The sequence below is a fragment of the Acinonyx jubatus genome, chromosome E4 (assembly GCF_027475565.1).
Source record: "Acinonyx jubatus isolate Ajub_Pintada_27869175 chromosome E4, VMU_Ajub_asm_v1.0, whole genome shotgun sequence".
In the NCBI taxonomy this organism is placed as follows: domain Eukaryota; kingdom Metazoa; phylum Chordata; class Mammalia; order Carnivora; family Felidae; genus Acinonyx; species Acinonyx jubatus.
In genome coordinates, this window is record NC_069395.1 from 58,757,884 (window position 1) to 58,777,773 (window position 19,890).

Genomic DNA, 19,890 nt, shown 5'->3' on the forward strand with positions numbered 1-19,890 from the left:
AACAATTGCACTAATAGGTATTTATCCAAAGGATATAAAAATACTGATTAAAGGGGCACATGCACCCCAATGTTTATAGCAGCACTACCAACAACAGCCAAATTATGGAGAAAGCCAAAATGTCCATCGACTGATGAATGGATAAAGAAAATGTGGTACAAGGGAATATTATTCAGCAATCAAAAAGAATGAAATCTTGCAATTTACAACAGCATAGATAGAACTACAAGTGTATTACACTAAGCGAAGTAAGTCAGAGAAAAGACAGATCTCGTAGGATTTCACTCATATGTGGAATTTAAGAAATACGACAGATGACCATAGGGGAAGGGAAGGAAAAATAAGATGAAAACAGAGAGGGAAGCAAACCGTAAGAGACTCTTAAATACAGAGAACAAACTGAGGGTTGCTGGAAGGGAGGTGGGTAGGGGATGGGTTAGATGGGTGACGGGCATTAAGGAGGAGGGCATTTGATGGGATGAGCACTGGGTGTTATATGTAAGTGATAAATCACTAAATTCTACTTCTGAAACCAATACTACACTATGTTAACTTGCATTAAAAAAAAAAAGTGCATACGAAAAATAAGAAAAAACTATATCCAACAACATACTCACCGATGAAACATTAAAAACTAGAGTTCCTAACCAGCACAGTTACACACATTTTTAAAATTTTAAATAAAAAAATAGGGGCGCCTGGGTGGCTCCGTCAGTTGAGTGACCGACTTTGGCTTAGGTCATGATCTCATGGCTCGTGGGTTTGAGCCCCGTGTCAGGGTCTGTGCTGACAGCTCAGAGCCTGGAGCCTGCTTCGGATTCGGTGTCTCCCTCTCTCTCTGCCCCTAACCCACTCACATTCTATCTCTGTTTCTCTCAAAAAATAAACATTTAAAAATTTTTAATTTTTAATAAAAAATATATAGATTAGGAAAAACATCATTTCACAGATCTAAGGAATTGACCAAACTCAAGAATTATAGTTCAGCAATGGTTGGATAAAACTAAAACATAAGAGTAAATAAAAATATAATTTCAAGAGACATTATAAATCATAAAATTTATAAGCTACAAATTTAATGATAGTAAGATCACTGTGAAGAAAATTATGAGTATTATAAGGCATCACAGATCCAAAATTAAAATGTAGCCCCATGTTCACAGAGTATCATGAAGTTGTCAGTTTTGTCCAAAATGATCTAAAGATTTAAAGGTAATTCCAATCTAAATTTCTTTTTTTTTTTCAACTTTTTTTTTTTTTTTTTTTTTTTTTTGGGACAGAGAGAGACAGAGCATAAACGGGGGAGGGGCAGAGAGAGAGGGAGACACAGAATCGGAAACAGGCTCCAGGCTCCGAGCCATCAGCCCAGAGCCTGACGCGGGGCTCGAAGTCACGGACCGTGAGATCGCGACCTGGCTGAAGTCGGACGCTTAACCGACTGCGCCACCCAGGCGCCCCTCCAATCTAAATTTCAACAAAGCTTTTTGTGAAGCATGACATGATACTCTGAATTGTATGGAAGAGCAAAGGGTCAAGAATAGCTGTGATGTTCCAAAACAAAGTCAAGGAACTTGTCTAAGTAAATATTATCAAAATACTGTATTCAATGGTATGAACACCAAAAAAAACACAAGTAGACCAACAGAACAAAATAAATATATCACAAAGACCCATGCATCTGCAGAAATGTGGCACTACATACTGACGAACAAGCTGATTATTTAATAAATGACGCTGAGGGGCACCATGGCTCAGTCGGTTGAGAGTCTGACTCTTGATTTCAGCTCAGGTCATGATCTCATGGATCTGGAGTTCAAGCCCTGAGTCCTGCTCTTCACTGAGCATGGAGGCTGCTTGGGATTCTCTTTCTCCCGCTCGCCTGAATGCACTCTCTCAAAATAAACATTAAAAAAAAAAAAAACAGTAATAATAAATGATGCTGAGACAACTAATTATCTACACAGGAAAAAAAAAGAAATAGAACCTCTATTTCACACCATTACACAAGTCAGTGCCAGGTGGAATAAGAACTTGGGATATGAAAAACAAAACTTAATAAAAGCTATCTTTATCGCCTGCAGGTAGAAGAAGATTCTTAAATAAGACATTAAGAACCCTCAAAACCCTAAGGGAAAGGAGGATACATTTACTAAATTAAAAATAACTTCTGTTCATTGAAAGACGCCACAATGACAGTAAAAAAAAAAAAAAATACAATGCATACACTGAAAATAGGTACCTGCAATTAAGTCAGTAAGCAGATACATAATAAAATTCCCCAAACCAATATAAAAGACATTCCAATACAAAAATTGGGGAAAGGTAATGTTGAGTTAAAAAACAAATACAGGTATGGAAACAAGCACACAATGTTAATTACATAAAAGTTCAAAAAAAAACAAAATTAAATATACCCTTTAATTTTTTTTAATGTTTATTTATTTTTGAGAGAGAGAGTGAGCGAGCAAGCAGGGGAGGGACAGAGAGTGAGGAACAGAGGATCCAAAGTGGGCTCCATGCTGACAGCAGAGAACCCGATGCAGGGCTTGAACTCACGAACTGTGAGATCATGACCTGAGCTGAAGTTGGACGCTTAACCAAATGAGCCACCTAGGTGCCCCTAAATACACCATTTAAATACATATGTATTCACAATAAAACTATTCAGAAAAGAGAAAATGATTAGCACAAAATTCCAAATAGTGTCTCTCTCATAAAAAGGGAGGGGCATTAAATCAAGGAGAGCTACAGGGACCTTCAGTGATAGGGCACCGCTATTATTTCTTCAGCTGACTGGTGAATGCACAGCTGCTCATTAACGTTCTTTATACCTTAAGTCAATGTTATACTCTTTGTGTATGAAGACTAATTTTAAAAGCTGGTAGACCTTTTGTACGGGAAGCCAAAAGCAGTTTTCAAAGCTTTGCTTTTTTTAAAGCAGAACTTCTCTCAAGAAAATTAACCAGTAAAATGGACAGAAGCAGAGCTCCTCTGGTTAAAGTGGGGGAGAGAGAGAGAAGGTCCAAGACCTCCTACTCCCACACTCTCGTGCAGAATCTGAAGTACCTTTTCAGAGAAAAGCAAGGCAGTGGGGGTGGGGAAATTAATGGATTCCGTACCAAAATCTCTGAAATTCTTTGATTCTAATGTGCTAAACCATAACACCCATCCATGAAGTATTCCCTCGATTCACTTACACATATTTCATAAAAGGCCAGATAGCACAGGAGCATTTGAAAGATCTACATGTACATTCCTTAGCTACTACTTACACTGCATCCACATGTGAAATTTGCTTCAGCATGTTCCCCTTTGAAACATGATCTTTTCCTAAGCATCAGGTTGATTACACTAGCATAAGCATTTTTAGTTATTATGTCGACACAGCCGTCACTCTAATAGAATCATTTATTTTATTTAACTGGCACACTTCCCAGCGTTATCAAATTGGCAATTTAAGACATGTCTAAATTGACGAGCTCCGAAAGATCTAAGTTTCCTGAATGAACTGTGTTCAATTTTAATTAGTTTAAAATAACATACTAAGAAAACCCTTCTAGAGTCTTTAATAGGTTTTTAAGAACCACACTTTCTGTTAATCTGATTGACTTGAAAATGTTGTAAAAATAAGCCTTAAAAACTTTTTTTTTTTTTAAACCAAGTACTTATCAGAACCAGAATAATAAACAGTAAGCCAGTGGCACTCTCACAAAGGAGTGTCTGGCAAATTGCAGGGATTCCAATGCACTCAACAGATGAACAAACCAGAAACAGCTTAAGTAAAGAAGTGAAGTTAATTCACCAGCTAAGTTTCTATTTTTGTTTTACTACCACCTATTTAGTTGAATAACCTCAGATGACGTAATATGTGGGGAGATTAGCTAGGTTCACACTTCAAAAACTGCAACAGAATTCTTCTGCTTTATACATTTTTTTTTCATTCAAAGCTACATAAAAGAATCAACTAAAAAAAATTGCCCTTACCTTGTTCCACAGTCTATGGCCCTGATCCCAGGCAAAACAAAAAAAGGACTAGTACATATTTTTCACGAAGACTGGAAAAAACTCAAAGGACGTAATTAAAAGTGACTCTAAAATGTTCTCTTCATTTATGAAGAACAGCATTATAAATGTTACATAATAGCTGCTTATCATGCATATTTGAAAAACTTAGCATTTTTAAGTAAAAAAAACAAACTTAAAACAATGATAATTTTGAATATAAATAAAAAATAAAATTATCATGATTTTCATTCTAATCACAGAGGAAACTTGCTAAAACCTAGTTTCTAAAAGAGTTTAGTTCAGAGCTTAGGTATACAGTCATATCCTTTGGTGTCCCACAAATCTATTTAATTTTCAGGTTTTTAAGGATCACATGCGCCATCTATCATTTCTATGAAGAGTCTCCAACAGTAAGATTATTCCTCCTCCAAATTATGTTTTACGTGTTCATTTAAAGCAGTAAGTCTTAATCAGGTACATACACATTCAATGCCTATATTCTACCCCATTCATTTATACTTACTTGCAGCCTGACAATGAAACCGAAATCCTCGTGGAATTTCACCTATAATACAAAATATTTTGCTGAGAGAAGTTCTCTGGTTTTGCTATAGCAATATTTCATAGGATGATCAAGTCATAAATAACATAGGTAGGTAACTGTTACTGCTATGTGAAAACACAAACGATTTAAATTTTCATAGAGATTTGTTTTGTTTTGTTTTACCCAGAGGAATGAGGAGTATTAAAGAATTTTGGTATATTGTCTAAGCTGTTTTAAAAAGGAAGTTACTTGTAGGGGGCACTTGGGCTGCTCAGTCAGTTAAGTGTCTGACCCTTGGTTTCAGCTTAGGTCACAATGTCATGGGATGGAGCCCTGCTTGGGATTCTCTCTCTCCCTCTCTCCTCACCCCCCCACAGGCTGTCTCTCAAAATAAACTTTATATGTACATAAAAAGAAAGTTACAGAAAAAAATACTAGGTAAAGAAAACTTGGGCTAAAGAAGTCTTAACGAGGGGTCCAGAAGGCCCTTGATATAGGTATTCATGTATGTATTTAAAAAAAAAAAAAAAAGTCTCCAAATTCTATCTTTTTAATTTTTTGTAACCATATGAAGAAAAATAGTTATTTAACTTATTCTAAGCAACAACTCTCACAGGTGTGAGTAGGATAATTAGTTTTTAGTTTTTCTGTCATCTAAACACAAGGAAAAGTGCTGGCCTGTACTAATGAATTTTATTTTTTATTTTATTTTTTTTAATTTTTTTTTTTAACGTTTATTTATTTTTGAGACAGAGAGAGACAGAGCACGAACGGGGAAGGGTCACAGAGAGAGGGAGACACAGAATCGGAAACAGGCTCCAGGCTCTGAGCTGTCAGCACAGAGCCCGACACGGGGCTCGAACCCACGGACCGTGAGATCATGACCTGAGCCAAAGTCCGATGCTTAACTGACTGAGCCACCCAGGCGCCCCTGTACTAATGAATTTTAAAGCAACTGACAAAACTAAAGATGAAGTTCTCTCCTCAACCTCTTTCCCTTTACTCTTCTCCCTATATGGTTCCCCTCCTTGCCTTAAAAAGTATTACTGGTCCTTTATCTATCCTCTTGGTAACTGAATTGAATCCTGTCTTCATTACTACCTCTTTTGCTTGAGTGGAATATCCAGAAAAAAAAGTATTGAGAACATCTGAGAAGCTATTAAGTACTAGGCTATTTCCATACCTTCTCTTGTATTCCTTAGAGCAGCCAACAATAGGAATTATTCCCACTTTACTGATAAGCTAATAAGTTCAGAAAGGTTAATAACTTTGCTGAAGGTTACAAAGCAACATCAAGTTAAAAACTAGTGATCGCCAAGATAAAGGATGGGTTAAAAAAATAAAAGAGCAAAGGCATAAAAAGCTTTTAGAAAATTCCAAGACATAAGGCCATAGGCAAGCAAACGCCAGGCTACATACACATTTTCAGGTATACCATCCACCCAACTCTAATGCTTTCTTGAGGTTAAAAGCTTCAACTAAAAAACCCCGTGTAAACACCTAATTCTTAATGATTTTTCAACCAATTATGATGAAGTCTTGTTACATTTTAGGAACTCAACTATGCATCAGCCTTTAAGAAAACAAATATTGTTAAATAAACTCAAGATAAAACGCATAGTTTTTAAGATCTAGCATCTACCCACTCTACTTACCAGGATTTATAAAACTGTGGAAATCTGCCATAATACCTTCTTGGAGAGAATATTTAACACAGCCTATTTCACAAGGGAGGAAGCGCTGTTCACAATGAGGAGGTAGTTCACCATGGCTAAAAATGTTCAAAAAATAAAAAATGCCTCCAAGGAGAGCTAAAAAAATAAATAAAAAGAAAAAAAAAAGCAGTAAGACAGCACAAATAGATGAGAGTTTACCCCTCTACAAAAGAAAGTTTTAGAACCGTTTTCCTTGTGTTCCTATAACACTAAATGAGCTGGAAATGAGAAAACTAATTATCTGTACCAGATAAACGAATCAAAATTTTTATAATTATACTTATCAAGGATTACAGTGGTAACCACTCTGCATGAAGCAACAAAATTATTCAAATTTGCAGCCAGCTCTACATAATTTAGTTAGACATATGCCTTGAATTTCAGGAATGACTTAAGAAAAGCTGTGACCCATATTCAACAAATTCAAGAGGTTTGGGAAATAAAGCCAAGTAGAATCAGTGTAGAAAAACTGCATGATATAAACTATGGACAATTTAGTTCACTCTTTACTTTTTACCAATTTACATAAGAACACCAATGAATTCTCTAAAGGAAGAAAGAAATATGAGATTGCGAGAAGGGTTTTATACACCAGGACTGGCCACAATTTAAGACTGTTAAAAGTTTATTAATCTTCAACAAATTCATAACACAATAAAAACAGCCAGAAGGAATAACAAGGGCTCTTATTAGCTACATTCTTTTCCAGGCCAACTCAATAATTCAACCTTCTCTTTGTAATTTAAATGTATTTTAAGGGTCTAGTTATAAACACTTAAATCTAAGAAGTATATTTAGTAACACATGAAGTGGTTATTAACCAAGAGACCAGATTTTTGTATAAAACAAAACCTCTCCAGTGTTATTTCAACAAACGCAAATTAGCTCATCTTTTACAACTTTAGCACCACTATAATTTGAACACTTGTAGTCAGTTATTTTATGCAGGATCAAAATGAACAGAACATATATTTACTGATCATTTGATCAATTTGAGCACCCACATTTATCTAAGCAAAACATTTTAGGATTATTATACCTTGATCACTTTTTAGAGACAAACTTGACATATCCGGGGGTGAAACATTCTGCTTTGGTACAAGCATGCCTGGCCTCCTCAGTGGGGTGGAAAAAGGTTTCTAAAGAGGAAGAGAATTCATCACATTCTTAAACTCTTACTGGTCACTTTATACATATACTTAAAGTTAGCAAAATAACAAAAACAGCTCATAGATTACTTCAGTAACCTCTCTAGGCCAATGAACCCCAATGAGTAAATAAACACATATCTGTCAGTGACACCAACAACCCAAAGGGAGACAAGGGCAAAATCTGTAAATATTCTGAATCAAAAGATGAGTAAACAACCAATTCAACTATTCCTGAAAACCATGTGCCCACTACTGATAATCCAAAAAAAATTTTTTAATGCCCATTACTGATAACCTAAATCAATCCCACTGAATCACATAATATATGCCAGCCCAGTGGCCAAAAGAACATTGTTCGACAAAGTACTTTAACACGATTTTTGCTAAAAATAAAAACCCGATCATGCTGACTCCAAGTCTCAATGCGGTATGTACACAACATGGCTTACATTATGAGAGGAAATTTCTTATGAGAAATTATAGTAAAAAAAAAAAATCAAAGCCCACAAGTATAACTAAGTACCAATGCAACTGATTAGAGCTTCTACTCAAATATACATCTACAAAATAAAACAATCTCTCAAACCTAAAGCAAGCAAAGCTCTCTTGAACTTCAATCCGATGTTGACAGTTTAAAAAAAGAATGGAATTTTACTATGTAAGAATGGAAAGAACACAGAGGGAGGGGAAAAGTCCACAACTACCCTGAATTTTTTTTTTCATGTTTATTTATTTTTGAGAGAGCATGCACACGGTGGAGGGACAGAGGATCCTGGCTGACAGCAGAAAGCTAATAAGAAGCTTGAACTCACAAACCCTGAGATCATGACCTGAGCCAAAGTCAGCCACTTAACCAACTGAGCTACCCAGGCACCCCAACCCTGCATTTTCTTGATACAAATCAACAAGAAAATTTTTTAGTACTTTATCATTTTACTAGTCATAACTTTACCCAAATAAACATTATTCAATTCTTACTATAAGGCACATTAACCTTCATCAGCATGTGCAAGTTTTGTTATTTCCAAATTTCAAACACAACAACTGGTCTGGTTCCAAGTGTCATTTAAAAAGACAGAATGGTCCAAGCTACTTTTAAACATTCAAAAAGGGAGTCTTTAATCATAAAGGGGTTGAAAGGAACCCTTAAAGATCATCTAGTACAAATCCTAAAACCCAACTCCCCCATTGCTGATCATGGTTTATTGGTTGCAGGTTTCCGAATAGGGATTTCCCTGTTTGGTGATTTCACACCACCCAATAACAACAATGTGTGGTTTGCCCTAGCTAGGGAACCTGTTGGCTCTTTAAATTTTTTCCAGTAGGCTCCCTGCCCAATGTGGGGCTGAACTCACAACCCTGAGATCAAGAGTCGCATGTTCCACCAACCAAGCCAGCCAGGTGCCCAGGGAGCCCGTTGGCTTTTTAACAGGCATTCTGACACCAGGAAAAAGAAAAAAAATAATAATAATAATAATCCTTCTTTGCATTAACCCAACTCACCCACCAGCCTACCCTTTTAGTCTACCCTTCACCCATTCACTCCTCCAGCATTTACTTAACACGCCTATGTGCCAAGCAGGTAACTGCTCTTCTCTAACTTTACCTGCTTCTCCGAAGGCCCAGAGTCCTTTCCCTGGGCTGCTCTCCACTCCCGAGCCATTTCTGCATACTTCTCCTTTTCTTCCTCCCTCAGGAGCTTGGGGACATTTAAGGGGACAGAAAGGAGAGAAGCGGCAATGAGGACCGAGTGCCCTAGGCCCCAGACGCGGAAGCCTAGACTTTCCAGGAGGTTTCCGCGTCGGTTTGCCTTAGGGGCGGACTTCCTTTCCCTCCAGCAGGGGCCAAGGGGTCACTGGTCTCTTCGAGGCCTCTATCCTTCCCGCCTCGCCCTCTCACCCGCCCAACTGCCTGCTCTACCCCCCCTGCCTCCCAATGCCCCCTCCCCCCAGCCTTACTTACCGCCCAGTCAGCAGAGCAGTAGGGGATGGCATCAGCTAGGCGAGCCACGGGCAGGCCTCGCCGCCGTAGTTCGGGGATCTTCTCCTGCACAAAGAAATAGTAGGCATTACGGCTGGTCCTGCGGTTTGGCATGGCGAGCGAGGCCAAGATTCGACGACCCGGGCCTGAGACACCACAAGCCGCCGGCGCCCTCGCCGGGCTCCCGCCCTTAGTAACCGAGGCAGGCGCCTGCGCGCGAAGGCTTGCGGCGCTCAACCAATCAGGGCGCGGTGCGCAGCCGCATTGGCCTTGCCGGGAGAAAAGCAGTCCGAGGCGGACTCGTGGAGCCGTGGGGGTGGGGTGGAGAAGGGGGGCGGAGCTCGGTCACAGGTGCAAAGCATTCTGATTGGCTGGGATGAGGCGTTGGTGCGTGTGCTGTCACGTGGAAGGCTCGGCGCAATTCCTGTACATTGTTGCGTAGTATGTGTTAAAGTAGGTAGAGAAAAAGAGGCCTGGTGAGTTGTTTAGGTTCTTTCATGTTTTACGGCTGTAAAAGGCCGGCTCTGTGTCAAGCACTGTGAAAGGTGTTGGGTGGGGGAAAGAGACAGGAGCGCGACAAACAAGATCTTTTCCCCCAAGAAGTTTACAATCTAATGGGGGGAGTTTGAGAAGGAAGGTGACCGAACAAGTGCCTCAACCAATATGGGGCACGCGGGGCGGGGGGTGTTGTTGCCTTTTCGTTTCGCCCCCACCCCCGTTCTTAAATTACACTTGTTATGGTTGCAAAGAACATGGGGTTTTATAAAGCAGTTTGCAATATGTGAGGAAGAAAACCGACAATAAAAAGCTGAGATTTAAAATAATGTCCCTGAAAAAAAAAAACATAAATAACGTCCTTGAATAAAATTTTATAGGTTTCCTCAGAAAGGTCAGGAATATATTTGTAGCTGCTATGGAAACTTGCATCTTTTAATTGGTTACTGCTGGTGTATACAGAAGGCTTTGGTTTCAGTGTTACATATGCTTCACAAAGAAATCCCCTTATGAGTTCAGTTTATTAAGCATGTGTATACATGTTGATGTATATATATTTTAAATGTTTTTTATTTTATTTTTGAAAGAGAGAGAGTGACAAAGGATCCGAAGCGGGCTCGGCACCGACAGTAGAGAGCGTGATTCAGGGCTGGAACTCACGAAGCCGCAAGATCACAACCTGAGCGGAAGTCCGGTCGTTCAACCGACTGAGCCACCCAGGCGACCCATCGTATATGTTTTTAAGTCAAGAATAGGAGTTGAAAACTTATTAAATGCTTTTTGTGGATCATTTCAGATGATCATATGCTTTTATTCTTTAATTTGTTAATATAATACATGATACTGCTGGGGGGGGCGCCTGGGTAGTTCAGTGGATTAAACCCCCAACTTCAACTCCGGTCATGATCTAGGTTGGTGGATTCTAGCCCTTCGTCGGGCTCTGTGCTGATGACTCGGAGCCTGGAGCCTGCTTCAGATTCTTTGTCTCCTTCTCTCTCTGCCCTTCCCCTGCTCGTGCTGTGTCTCTGTCTCTCTCTCAAAAATACATAAATATTAAAAATTGTTTAAATAGGGGCGCCTGGGTGGCTCAGTCGGTTAAGCGTCCGACTTTGGCTCAGGTCATGATCTCACCGTCGTGAGTTCGAGCCCCGCGTCGGGCTCTGTGCTGACAGCTCAGAGCCTGGAGCCCGTTTCAGATTCTGTGTGTGTGTCTCTCTCTCTCTGACCCTTCCCTGCTCATGCTCTGTCTCTCTCTCTCTCAAAAATAAATAAACGTTAAAAAAAAATTTAAAAAAAATTTTTTAAATAAATGATCCTGCTGGATTTCTCTAATTTTGAAGCATCCTGCTTTTCTGAGTATAACCTCTTCTTGATCATGAAACATTGCTTTTTTTTTTTTTTAACTTAATATAAGATTTTTTGCTTCCTTGTTTGAAGTGATACTGAATTATATTTTTGTGCTAGCCTTACAAAATGTTGGTATCAGCATTGTGCTAGAATGAACTGCCATCTTTTTCTCTGTTCACATTAAACAGTATATGGGAATTATTTATTCCTTCACAGTTTGGTAGAACTTACTGGTAAAAGTCTTTGACCCTAGTATAGCTTTGGCGGATAGGGTTGCCCTTGTTTACCATTTCAATAGTTTGTGTGGTTATTATTTTGTTTCAAGTTTTCTAATTTTCCTTCTGTCAAATTTGGCAATTTACATTTTTTAGAAAATTGTCTAATTCCTTTAGGTTTTCCAATATATTGGTTTAAAATGTTGGCAAGGATGTGAAGCAACTAGAATTTCCATATATTATTGGTGGGACAATTGCATGACAGTTTCTTACTTACCATAGGACCCAGAAGTTCCACTCTTTACGAGAAGTGAAAACGCATATCCACACAAAGACTTCTACACGAATTTTCATAGCAGCTCTATTTATATTCATTAATAGATTAACTGATAAGCAAATTGTAGAACATCTGTAGTAGACTGCTACTCAGGAATTAAATTAAATGGAATGAACTATTCAACGTGAATAAATACCAAGATATTTTGTTGAGTAAAAAAGGCATACATAAAAGACTACGTACTTTATACAAAAATGTATAAGTTTGTACACAACTTGAGAAAAGGTAAGACTGGAGTCAAAGAAGTCAGGCCAGTGGTTAGCTGGGGCCAAGAGGTAGGGTGAGGGGTTGCCTGAGAACTGACACAGGGAAACTTCTGGTTGGCAGAAATAGTCTATATTTTGACTGTGGCATCAGTGGTTACAAGTGTTATGTAGCTGTCAGAACTCCTCAAATTATACACCTGAAATGTATGCATTTTATTGTGTCTAAGTTATACTTCAAAAAGTTGATTTAAAAACAAAAACCTTTATTGGCATAAAAATAATATTTGCTTATATTTAAAAATATATGTATTCTAATATTGCCTCCCCTTTTCATTCTTAATGTTATTTATACCTTTTGTCTTTTTTCCCCTTAATACTTGCCAAAGTTTATTTTATTGACCTTTCCAAACACCAGGTTTGGGTTTCACTGATGAAATGTATAGTTTTCCTTTTCATTTTAATTTCAGCTTTAAGTTTATGACTTCCATCTTTCTGCTTATCAGAGGCTATTTTGTGGGGCTTTTTTCTACTTTCTTGACTAAAAGCTTCATTCAGTTATTTTCAATTTATATTTACTATCTTTAGGTTTCTTATTTTTCCTTTTTCTTCCTTAGTAGGATTGATCAGTATGTTTCACTATACTTTTTCTTCTGTTGGCTTCAAGTTATACATTCTATTTTGCTTCATTCAGTGGCTACCCATAAATGTTTAAGATACTTGCATTAAAACGTATTTTTATAACAACATATACAGTTAATAAGTATCTATATACACTCTTCCCAAATAGACAAGAAGCTTAGAAAATTATTGCTTTCCTCCACTTAGTTCCCCAACTCATTCCTTGCTCACCCCACTTCTGTCTCCCATGGTGGCATCATCTGGGATTTTAGTTCCTGGTTGCTTTGTTACACTAATGTTGAGACATGACTGAAGTACCAGTCTGATAGATATAGAGTAGTTATCTAAAGCATACAATTTGATGAGCTTTGACATGTGAACACCTGTGAAACCATCATCCCCATCAAGATAATGAACATATCCACCCCTAGTTCCCACCCCTCCCCCTTAGGCTTGAAGTTGCCCGCAGTTCACTGATGTACTGTTTGTTTTTGTCTTCAGTCTTTTTTCTCTGATTTTCATTTTTGCAGTTTCTGTTGCTATTTCTTCATGTTTACTAATCTTTTCTTCTGTAACGTCTCATCTGCTATTAATCCCATCCAGGTTTTGTTTGTTTGTTTGTTTGTTTGTTTTGGTTTTTTGGTGGTTTTTTTTGTGTGTGTTTATGTTTTGTGTTTTTTTTTTTTGGTTTTGTTTTTGGTATCGGATCATTTAGTTTTCATCTCTAGAATTTGATTTGAATCTTTTTTATATCGTCTACATTTCTACTTATCATGGTCTATCTTTCCTCTATCTTTAATGTGGAATGTAGTTATAATGTGGACTATAGTTATAACAACTCTTAAATGCTGTCTACTCATTCCATCATCTGTGTCATTTCTGGGTCTGTTTCTACTGGTTGATTTTTCTCCGTATTATGGGTTGTATTGTCTTGCATCTTTGCAAGCCTAATCATATTTGATTGCACGACAGTTGTAAATTTTATCCTTTTGAATGCTGCATATTTTTATATTCTTATAAATGTTCTTGTGCTTTTTCTGGGATAGAGTTATGTTATTTGGAAACAGTTCAAGTATAGTTTTTCCTCCTTTTGAGGCTTACTTTTATGCTTTGTTACTTGGAATCAGAGCAACCTTTAGGGCTAATTTTCTCCTCTGCTGATATAATACCCTTCTTAGTACTCTGCCTGACAACCCGTGAATTTGGAAGTTTTTTCACTTTGGCTGATGGAAACACAAACTATTTCTAGCCCTGTGTGAATTTCAAGGATTGTTCCTTCTAATCCTTTCAGGTTGTTCTTTCCCTGGCACTGTGTAGTTTCCTCCCACACATGCACTGATCAGTATTCAGCTGGAGCTTCAAGGGAGATCCTTAACAGATTTCCAGAGCTCTTTCTTTGTGCTGGTCTCTATTTTCTGGTACTCTGCCCTGCAAACTCTAGTCACTGTGGCCTACCTAGGTACCGACTCCATCTCCTCAACCCAGAGAGACCACAGTGCTCTGCCTAGGTGACCCTCCTTGCTGTCTTGTGGGTACTCTCTCCAGGCAGCAACCGGGGGGCAATCAGAGGGTTCGCCTTGTTTGTTCCTGTTCTTTCAGGGATTACTCACCTCTGCTCCTTGATGTCCAGTGTCTGAAAACATTGCTTTGTATATTTGATCAGATTTTTAGTTAAGACTGCTGGATAAATCCATTCCCTGTTACTCCATCTTGGCCAAGATCGCTTTCTCTTATTTAAAAGTTTTATTTATTTATTTATTTGTTTGTTTGTTTGTTTGTTTATTTGTTATGTTCCTTTATTTTTGAGAGGCAGAGAGAGACAGAGCACGAGTGGGGGAGGGGCAGAGAGAGAGGGAGACACAGAATCCGAAGCAGGCTCCAGGCTCTGAGCTGTCAGCACAGAGCCCGATGAGGGGCTCGAACTCACGAACCGCGAGATCATGACCTGAGCCGAAGTCGGACGCTCAACCGACTAAGCCACCCAGGCACCCCTGTCTTATTTAAAAATTTTAAAACAGTATTTAGATTTAACTGCTAAATTTTTAGATTTGTGATCAGGACAAATGTCTCTGGGGAGATGCCATTTAAAATGAAGAAGGATGCTAAGGAATAGAGCTAGTCATGTGAAGAATCAAAAGGAGGGCATTCTAGACAGAGGGAACAGCATATGTAATGGTCTCAGACAATAAATGGTTTGGTGGGTCATCAGAATAGACAGAAGACTGGCTGATGTTGCAGCAGTATGTCCACTCAGGTGGAGAAAGTGAGGTGCGTGCCGAGGATGAAGTGGATCAGCAGGGATTTGGGCATAGCAGGGTCAAGGGTCTAAGCACTACTAAGAGTGTGGGCGATCATTGAAAGATCTTTTTGAAAAGTGTCATGATATGGTTTACAGCTAAAAAAAAGATCAGTCTTGTTGCCATTTGGAGAATAGTTTCAAAGCAGCAAGAATGGGCATGGGGATACTAGTTAGGAGGTCTCTTAAGAAGTCCATGTGAGAGATGATGGTGATCTAGAACAGAAAAGAGACAGGAGAAATGAAGGGGGAGGAGGATGGCTTCAAATTGCACTTTGGGGAAGAAATAGCTAACTGACGGATCGGATGTCGACAACGTGAGAGAAAGGGAGGAACCCGAGGGTTTTGGCTTGAGTAACCCAGTGGCAGGTCGTGTCTTTTTCTAAGACAGCAAAAATTGGGGGAGGGAGGACAGTGATAGTGCCAAAGAGGGTTTGATGCTCCCCATAATTTCTATTACTTGTTCCTCTCCTTCTTTGATACAACTGATTTTTAAAAACCTTACTTAAATAAAGTCCTTTGTAAATGGAACAGGTTTCCCCTCTTTCCAACCAGATTGACCTTCCTTTCCAGAAATTCTAGAGGGTGTTAGGTTTGGGTTGGGGTATTGCACGGCAGGGGGATCAAGATTTCAGTTATGGAGATGTTAATTTTGAAATGCCTCTTATCCATTCAAGTGGAGAAGTCAAGTAGGCATTTGGCTATCTACATCTGGGGTTCTGGGACAGAGACAAAATTTGGAAGCAATTTAGATTTAAAGATGATATTTATATTCACAGAAATGGATTAGATCACCTAGGCTGGAAGAGAGGAAAAAAGGATTCCAGGATGGAGTCCTGAATAACACCAGCATTCAGAAGTCAGCTGGAAAAGAAAAACCCAGCAAAGGTGTACTAAAAAGGAATGTCTGAAGAAGCAAGGAGAAAGCCAGGGAAACCAAGACAAAAGAGCATTTACAAGAGGAAGTGCTTCATTTATTCAATGAATATCTATGAAAAGTCTGTACTCTTGTGGAGTACCAAGCTCAGTTTTAGGCCCAGTAACACCTTAAACAGAACAAAGCGTATAACAAAGCAAGGAATGCAGACCATGAAGAAATAAACAATCTTGTATATAATAAGAGGTCTGGACATATTACTAGACAACGAGTCCAATGAAGGAAAATAATGCAGGATAAGGGAATAGGGACTGATTGAAGGTCGACAAAGGCCCTATTTGAGGAAATGGAATTTAAGCAAACAATGGAAGGAAGTGAGGAAGCAAAGAGGATTCCAAGCAGAGGGAATACCAAGTGCATAGACCCTAAGGTGGGCACGTGTCGGCTGTGTGTAAAGAACAGCAAAGCAGTCTGTGGCTGCAGTGAAGGAAGCCAGTGGGAAAATCGAGAGGGTATTAGACAGGGAGTTGGGGCAGAACCATACAGGGCTTACGAGGCCACCGTAAAAACTTCAGATTTCACCTATATCGGTGAGAAGCCACTGGGGAGTTGAACGACTTCTACTATTTTTTGAAAATATGAAATATGAAGCGATTGTAAGCTAAGCGAGTGTGATGAATGCACCAAGAACACACAGCATTTTGAGAAAACGCCTTTCCTAATGCTACTTCTTCCCAGATGCTAGTTTAGGTTAAGGTCCTGACATTGTTCAGTGTGCATCTTCCAATTGATGCTGATAATAATAGTAATAGTAGCTGACGTTCACTGAAGGCTACTGTGTCAGACTCTTTTATTACATAATGGTTTGCCAAAGCAAAAAGAGGGATTTCCAAGTTCCCCATCATCTCTAGATTTTGCCTGAATGCATAACCATACTCTGGAATAGCTCAGTCTGAATTCTAGTTGATTCCTCTGCTTGCTCAGTCAGGTCATGCAAATTCTACCTTGTGTTTCCCTGCAATGTCCCTCCCACTTGCTGTTTGCTTCCCATTTCTGCTACCCTGTAGCCTAGTTTTGATGCTTGTTCCTTTTTGGGCTCTTGCAATGAGCTCTCACATGGAAGAGGTTGTCTCTCTTCCCATCAACCCATCCTACACCCTGTGGCCAGAATAACTTGGCTGAAACACGGGTCTAATCTTGTTCTTCCGCCTAGAAATCCTTGTGTGGTCCACAGCCTGTGGAATTAAGCTCAGACCTGGGACCCTGGCTCCCCTTGGTCTGACCTCCACCTACCTTTCTAGCTCTGTTGCTGACTCTGCCCTTCGTGAAGCTATGTTCTGGACGGCAGATCCCACTCTCCTCTCTGCCTGTTGCTTGTGTATCTGCACTACCTCCTGCTCCATTTCTGCCTTTAGAAAGTCTGCCCAGGTCACATTTTAAGACTTAGCTCAGGGGTTACCTTTCCTGGAAGAGATCTCTGACCAGCACTCCCAATGAGTAACTGACAGCTCTCCTTCTGTTCCACCACCATACCTGGCATTGTCCTAATACAGGTCCTGTCACACCATCGCAGATAAAGACCACGCGTCTGTCTCTTCCTCACCCCAACGCACACACATGGCTGCATCTCAACTGTAAACTCTTTGACATAAGGAGCTGTGATTCATTCATCTTTAACTTCCTTTCATCTTAAATCTCTAGACAGCATAGTGTCTAGCATATAGTAACTGCTCAATAAATGTGTAGGGGCTAAATGAAGGAATCAGGGAAGAGAGAAGAAAAGATGAAGAAAAGGGAAGAAGACCCTAAGAAGACCTAAAACGGTTTGTGATTAATTAGACAAAAATCTACTTTGATTATCTGCGTATAAGGCACTCACTCAGAATTGGGGTAGGAGCATGGGATCAACAGTTCTAGAAGAGAGCCTCAACCCAGAACTCCGACACATAGGTCAAGTCTGCTGTTTTTTTAACACTAGCTTTTGAGAGTCCACAAATGACCCCTCTTTTGTTTGAGTTGTTTCCTTTCATGCTCAGTGTTCAGGTTCTCTTATTCTAGCTCCCTTCCCTGTCTGTCTTCTGGGGGTAAGGTCATTGGATGAGATACTTGTTCTGGCTCACTTCCCTCTCTCAGGTCCCACCTTTGATGTGTGCCGGGGGAGAAGGCCTCTAGGAGAATGCTTAGGGCTGAGAAGCAATCCTCTGGCTTAATCATCAAGACCTAGTGCCCAAGGCCCTGATAAAATACAGAAAGACATGCCTTCTATCATTCTCCCCACTTTGGGCTACAGAATGCTGATCGATCGATCCCTGGAATCTGCTCTGTTGATCATTTTGGGGGCTGTGACTGTTGTTCTGGCCTCCACAGAGTGCTAACACTGAAACAAAAAGAGAAACAAAAGCAAAACCCAGAGAAAGGGCGCATGAAAGAGAAGCAAGCTTACTTCATCTTTGGCTCTGTAACTCGCAAAGAAATTATAGTTGAACTATCAGTCAGTAAAGGCTCCCAGGGCTTCAATTGCTCATAATTAACTTGATTAACTGCTCAGGATTGAGACAGAATGAGAGCAGGTGTGCATTTGGGGGCTTTGTATCTGGCTAAAGATGCAGGCCTGACAAAACACCTGTCACTCCTTCTTTGTGCCTCCATCCTTCCTCCAGGGATGTCCCAGAAATGGAGTACATTGTGGCACAGTTGTATCTTTTGTCCAGCAACTTTTTCTACGCTGCAGAAATATTAGAGGATATAGAAAGTTATGCAGAAGATACAAATGAATGACAATCCTACCCAGAGATAACCATGGTTAGTATTTTGTTGTTTCCATTGGCTCTTCTAAATGCATTTCCTACATTTGAGACCCTGCTGTAATACAATTTCATGTTCTGCTCTTTTTTTCTGTACATTGTCCTTGGATGGACCTTTGTGGGAAATTGTTATTGTTATTGGAAAGCTAACTCAGGTGGAGGCTGCCCACTGTTGGTGAGGTTTGGCCTCAGGATGAGGCAGGCAGACACCATCTAAAAAAAAAAAAAAAAAATATATATATATATATATATATATATAGTATTTATTTTTGAGAGTCAGAGAGACAGAGTGCGAGCGGGGGGATGGGGGTGGGGAGCAGAGAGAGAGGGAGACACAGAATCTGAAGCAGGCTCCCAGCTCTGGGCTGTCAGCACGGAGCCCAACATGGGGCTCACACCCATGAACAGTGAGATCATGACCTGAGCCGAAGTGGGAGGCTTAACCGACTGAGCCAACCAGGCACCCAGGGCAGACTCCATCTAATTCGGCACCCTACACCCCTGAAGTTTGCCTTGAAGCCGGAGACAGCAGGCTCTTGGGTTAAATCTGCCTCAAGTACATAGAATTTTCAGCACATTTTCCCAATCTTTTACTTATTATATACTTACCACTGTTCTTGGCAGTACAGCTTTTTACATTTTTTGGCATCATGCACCCTACATTTGCATTTCCTTTCTTTATAGCATTTTCTTAATGAAACAATTTATTCCTCAATATGAAAGTGCTTCCAGATTGAAAACGTTTCTAGTTTCCAGTATAGGGTGCCTAGAATCTCCCCCCCCCCCCCGTTTTTTTTTCGGTTCCTTGCTTCAATTTATATTTTTTAAAACTTGAAATTCATTGAACGTTGGTTTGAAGACAGGGGAGATGGGGAAGAAAACAAACCTAAAAGGCAGCACCAGGGCAGGAGAGCTGAACACAACTCAGATGAGAAACATGGTATCTATTTTGAAGTCACACCTCATAGATTCTTCCTGGAAGTCAAGATCAGAGAGGACAAGCGAAGTATGATGTTATCTGTGTGCTTTAAAAAGACCTATGTTAAGCAGGATTCGTGTGCATGCATGCTTCCCCATGTGCCTGCAATGAAATCATGTTTTAAAGTGGATTCAGCTGCATTATATTTATAACCACGGGGTTGCTACCAGCTACCAGCATGTCTCCTTGTGGTGGTTCACTTCTCTTCGTGTCCTAATTCGGTTCTAAAGTGTGCAGCTTTAGCGGACTAGCGGTCTGCTAGTCCACTTAATGCTGGCTGTGGCTTCCTTCAAGTCCGGCTCTGGTCCCACACAGGTTTAT

At 39.7% G+C, this 19,890-nt stretch overlaps 2 protein-coding genes across 4 annotated transcripts in view; one reads left to right on the forward strand and one right to left on the reverse strand.

The window, feature by feature from the left end:
* Positions 1-9,600, reverse strand: part of MAEL (maelstrom spermatogenic transposon silencer) — a 38,610-nt gene extending 29,010 nt beyond the window's left edge. Inside the window, exons 1-5 of one of the 3 annotated variants that reach the window (XM_015062336.3) lie at positions 9,378-9,599; positions 9,022-9,114; positions 7,304-7,403; positions 6,205-6,360; positions 4,529-4,570 (exon numbers count right to left, since the gene is read on the reverse strand). In XM_015062336.3, coding sequence (XP_014917822.3) covers positions 4,529-4,570; positions 6,205-6,360; positions 7,304-7,403; positions 9,022-9,114; positions 9,378-9,509 — 523 coding nt within the window. In that variant the 5' untranslated portion in view covers positions 9,510-9,599. Of the gene's footprint in view, positions 1-4,528; positions 4,571-6,204; positions 6,361-7,303; positions 7,404-9,021; positions 9,115-9,377 lie in introns of all 3 variants that reach the window. The other 2 variants (XM_053209260.1, XM_027046305.2) reach the window with 2 other exon arrangements.
* Positions 9,601-18,545: 8,945 nt separating this feature from the next.
* The window catches only part of ILDR2 (immunoglobulin like domain containing receptor 2), a 64,714-nt gene continuing 63,369 nt past the window's right edge, over positions 18,546-19,890 (forward strand). The window contains exon 1 of the mRNA XM_053208817.1: positions 18,546-18,588. Coding sequence (XP_053064792.1) covers positions 18,561-18,588 — 28 coding nt within the window. The 5' untranslated portion in view covers positions 18,546-18,560. The remainder of the gene's footprint in view (positions 18,589-19,890) is intronic.